The sequence below is a fragment of the Rhododendron vialii genome, chromosome 8a (genome assembly GCF_030253575.1).
Source record: "Rhododendron vialii isolate Sample 1 chromosome 8a, ASM3025357v1".
NCBI classification, from domain to species: domain Eukaryota; kingdom Viridiplantae; phylum Streptophyta; class Magnoliopsida; order Ericales; family Ericaceae; genus Rhododendron; species Rhododendron vialii.
Genome location: NC_080564.1, coordinates 28,947,533 through 28,952,509, shown reverse-complemented (window position 1 = coordinate 28,952,509; position 4,977 = coordinate 28,947,533). Strand labels below are relative to the sequence as shown.

General features: G+C 39.0%; 1 protein-coding gene and 1 non-coding gene across 2 annotated transcripts; both read right to left on the bottom strand.

The window, feature by feature from the left end:
• Nucleotides 1-560: 560 nt before the first annotated feature.
• On the bottom strand, nucleotides 561-632 carry TRNAT-UGU (transfer RNA threonine (anticodon UGU)). Its single transcript has one exon. It is a non-coding gene; the product is annotated as a tRNA-Thr (tRNA).
• Nucleotides 633-3,252: 2,620 nt separating this feature from the next.
• LOC131298744 (transposon Ty3-G Gag-Pol polyprotein) lies at nucleotides 3,253-4,062 on the bottom strand. The gene is made up of 2 exons (XM_058324218.1): nucleotides 3,544-4,062; nucleotides 3,253-3,444 (listed from the first exon to the last, which is right to left on the bottom strand). Exons 1-2 carry the CDS (start codon nucleotides 4,060-4,062, stop codon nucleotides 3,253-3,255), a joined length of 711 nt encoding a protein of 236 aa, XP_058180201.1.
• Nucleotides 4,063-4,977: the final 915 nt, after the last annotated feature.

The window sequence follows — 4,977 nt, the reverse complement described above, 5'->3', positions numbered from 1 at the left end:
CCTTTTAAGGTTTCTAATTTAATTATTTTTATTAATAATTTTTGGGGCCATCTCATCCCCATGCCAAATGTGGGAGGGGCTGCAGCCTGCAGGAATTAGTTTGAGATGTGCAAGCTAGCCCGAGACACACCATGCATTACGCCAAAAAAAAAAAAAAAAACTCTCACCAATGGCTTTTAAAATGAGGTCGGAGAAATTAAATTCAACGGTCCCGCTACGTCTCACGATGAATGTGAATCCCACTTATGTGATGAGATTATGGTACCTCTTCATTAATAGTTTGACCAATCAAAATAGTAAAATCTAAGACCACGTGAACTACTCCGCTATTCATAATGCTGCTGATTTTAGATGTGCAACTGCAATTAAAAAAATACCGAGAGAAGAAAAATGTTAAAATTGAGTAAGCAACTGGTTATAAAACGGCAACAATTTTCGTTATATGTTCCTTTGTTTGCCAAAAAAATATACTCAAGTTCTAAGTTGGCTTATTATGCTTTGGGGTTTTAAATAAATAAAAACTAAGGATGGAGTATAAACTAACCAAAATTACGAGAGAATGCCCCCATGCAGGATCGAACTACAGACCTCCAGTTTACAAGACTGGCGCTCTACCACTGAGCTATAGGGGCTTTCTCGGCTGTGTGCCCTTAAAAAATATTATTTATTAACAAAACAATTCCCATTTCCCACCAAAACCACTCCAACCAAACAGCCTGAATAACAAAACCTAATTTCCCACCCCCCTTATTTTCTCGCATGCAACCGATTAGCTTTCATTAAAATTTTTTTCCTCGTATTTAATATAACCGTTATTTGTAATGCCTTCTATTGTGGGTCCTATTGTAACGCCCCGATTTTTCGGAAGTAATAAAATAAAATCTTAAGAAAATTTGCTAAATAAATATAATTTTTCAAAATAAAGTTTAGTTATTACAGTCACAAGATAAATTTACTGATTCAAAATATATTAACTTCAAACCTGACTCTAGACTTGATACAAATCCGAAGCATACTCAATCTTCGTTCCTGATATTCTTTCCGTGTCGAGCTGCACCATCTTTAAATCCTCTCCATTGAATCCTGCGTTATCTGACAAATTGATCGCCGAAGCAAACGATTTGCCAGAATACAGACGTATCCGTGAGTGATAAATCACCCAGTAGAATAATTCAACCCAGCCACCCCTCCTACTATACAACTGGCAGGTAACAAGATAATATTGAATCGAAGAAGTTAAACAGATATTTTTCACATAAGCCAGTTCATTACTATCCATTAACCTATCGTGAAATTTAAGATCTCTCCGCGAGATCTTTCCTCTCCCAACAGCTAGCCATACTCGGTCCCATGAGATCACTTTCTTTTGCTATCGCAGATACACTTAAGTTATATACCGAGTGTGCACCCCAATAACTACGACAAAGAGAAAGTTTATCATGCCTGAACCACAACTAGAGTTCGCCTATCTTATACACCACTTCACAATTATCACTGGACACACGCCAGTTTATTAATTCATCACTGGACACTCACTAGTTTCAATCTCATCACAAATCTCATCATATCTCAAAATCACGCCTGCAGGCAATCTAAAAATAAAACTTTTCAATTCATCTATTACCTAGCATCGTCTAGATGAATTCTATTCGCATACCACCCCATGTCTCTAGGGTCCAATCTAGCATATCAAGTAAGCGTTTGAACAATATGCATATTAACAAAATAATAATTGAAATAAACAAATAACAAGCGAGACAATCACGTAACTTTTTATGAACGGACCATTGCCCTTAGTCTTGTATAGTCAAAAGTCAATAACAATACAAGAAACTTTTATAAAAAATAAATAAATAAATAAATAATAATTTTAGTCAAATATTAGTAAGTCTATGCTTTTATTAGTTGATTTATGAAGTTAGATTACCATATTAGTGATAATATAACAGTGCGTCGAAACTGTACAGTTAACCATCTCGGGTTTAAAACTGCAATTTGTAAATAACGTATCGTTAAATTTTGGACCAAAACAATACATTCAATAGCCTATAGGGGTTAACTGTATTTTTAGTGTTAATTTTCAAAAACAATAGTCCAGGAACAGTGGGTTTTCGAAAAACAAAGGAAAAACGTCGGACTATATGATTTCGATTCGTGGGTTCGATTTTAGCAATTGAAACTTATTAAAAATCTTCATGAAAAGAGTACATATACTTAGGGAGAAGTAGGAGAAGGATTAATCTACTTTTAATGCGGAAAAAACGATTCGGTGGAGTCCGGTGGGTTTTCGTTTGGTAGCGAAAGATCGGTATTCTAGCAGCAACTTTGGACTGGAATAACTTGACCAAACCTCTGCCGTTTTGGACGATTCTTGTGTCTAACGCGAAGATCTTGAAACGCCCTACAACTTTTGTGAAGAAGTCGAAGCCCAAAAATCATTTGAACTGGGAGAAAAGTGGAGGTTTTTATAAGTCCTGTTTGCTGTCTAGAAACAGAAATCCGAAAATTTCACTGATCTTTGGACAGTGATAACTCTATCAATCCTTGACCGTTTTGGGTGATTCTTGGGTTGAAATCGAAGCTCTCGATGCCCTCTACAACATTCGTGAAGAAACTTAGACCTAAAAACGACAGCAACTAGGAAGAAACAGGCCGTGAACAGAGGGACGTGATATGGACGAAAATTGAAAGGGTGTGATCCATCTTTTCTTGTTTCTGTTTATGTAGTGGACTAGGAGTGTTGTATTGTGAGAGAGAAGTGGGAATTTGGGGATAAGTATGGAGGTGGTGGAATGCAGAAGGCGAGAGAGATATAGTTTAAGGAGAGTTTGAAGGGGATTGAAAGATTGATTTTGATAGAATTTTAGTAAGATAGGATAAGAGATGAGTATGGATACTTGTATATCTAAAGTATAAATATATATCCTATATAAGTGTGTGAAAATAATATCAATTATACACATAATAATGCATAATTAATAATTCAATCTAATTAGTTATTGAATTAAGAATTTAACAATATAAATTTGTATAAAAAAAAATAAAGCAAAAAAAAAAAAAATTCGGGTCGTTACCATCTACCCCCCTTAACAAAATTTCGTCCTCGAAATTAGGGTGTAAGTTCTAGTGGAAACATGCGAGGGTAGTTTGCGTGCATAGCATCTTGTCGTTCCCACGTTGATTCCTCAATTTCTTCAATATCGCCAAATGATTTGGACGAGTTGAATGGTTTTGCCTCGAATGCATTTCTCATTAGTCTTGGATCTCCACTGGCTGTTCCTCGAGAGTGACGTTCTCATTGAGTTCGACGTTTTCTCGATTGATGATGTGGGAAGGATGTGTTATGTACTTTCGGAGCATTGACACGTGAAACATGTTGTGAACTCGGTCCAGTTGTGGCGGTAGTGCCAGGCGATACGTCACTTCTCCAATTTTCTCGAGGATCTTAAAAAGGTTAATGTATCGTGGTAACAGTTTTCCTTTCTTTCCAAATCAGATAACTTCTTTTCGTGATCTGATCTTTAAGAACTCATGTTCTCCAACCTGAAAGGTCAATGGTTTGGTCCTTTTGTCGACGTAGCTTTTCTGTCGACTCTGTGCGGCCAGAAGCCGTTGGCGAATGGTTTCGATCTTTTCAGTTGTCCCTCGGACTAACTCTGGTCCTAGTAAGCTTGTTTCTCCCAATTCAACCCAACAAACTGGTGATCGACAAGGTTGCCCATATAGAGCTTCGTATGGTGCCATGTCTATGGTGGATTGATAGCTGTTGTTATAGACGAACTTGACTAGAGGTAGGTGTCGTTCCCAACTTCCCTTAAAGTCCAAAGCATAAGCACGGAGCATGTCTTCTAAGATTTGGATTGTTCTTTCGGATTGTTCATCCGTCTGTGGGTGAAATGCGGTGCTGAGACGAAGGTCGGTTCCCAATGCTTTCTGTAGGCTATCCCAAAAGGTCGACGTGAATCGTGAATCTTGATCACTCACAATGGATACGGGTACATCGTGTAATCGCACGATTTCTCGGATGTAGAGTCTGCTGAGAGAGTCCATTGAGTCCGTCATTTTCATGGGTAAAAAGTGGGCGGATTTGGTTAATGATCGACTATCTCCCAAATGGCGGTGTTTGATTGCGGAGAACTAGGTAGTCCTGTCACAAAATCTATGGCGATATGTTCCTTACTTCTATTTGGGTATAGGCAAGGGTTGTAGGGTTCCACCGGGCTTCTGATGTTCCGCTTTTACTTGTTGGCAGGTGAGGCATGTTGAAACGTATTTGGCCACGTCCTTCTTGATTCCAGCCCACTAGTATTGTTGGCGGAGGTCTTAGTACATCTTGGTGCTCCCTGGGTGGACGGCGAAATTGGAATGGTGGAATTCCTTAAGTACTGCTTCTCGGAGGGTACCGATGTCTGGTACAAAAATTCTTCCTTGGAAGCGAAGACTTTTATCAGTGTGGATTGTCCACCCGGCTGCTGCTTTTCCAATTGAGAGTTGGTGTCTGATGAAATCACATTCTTGTTCAAAGGTTTGGGCTAAAAAAATTTCTTGGTGTAAGGTTGGGGTTGCGACTACGGCGAAGAGACACGTGTCGGTGCCTTCTGCGGTTGGTTGCAGTTTGAATCTGTTAAGGTCCTCCATCATCTTCCATTCTCTTATAGCTAAACTAGCCATTTGTCCTCGGTTCTTACGACTCAGCGCATCAGCGACTACGTTTGCCTTTCTAAGATGATAGGACATCGTGAAGTTAAAATCCTCCAAATATTCCATCCATCTCCTTTGCCTCATGTTTAGCTCTTTCTGGGTAAACAAGTATTTCAAACTTTTGTGATCTGTGAATACCTCGAACTACTCTCCGTATAGATAATGTCGCCAAGACTTTAGGGCGAAGACCATTGTTGCCAGTTCCAAATCGTGAGTCGGATAATTCCTTTCATGCGGCCTCAACTGTCGGGATCCGTAAGCAACGACTTTTCCATT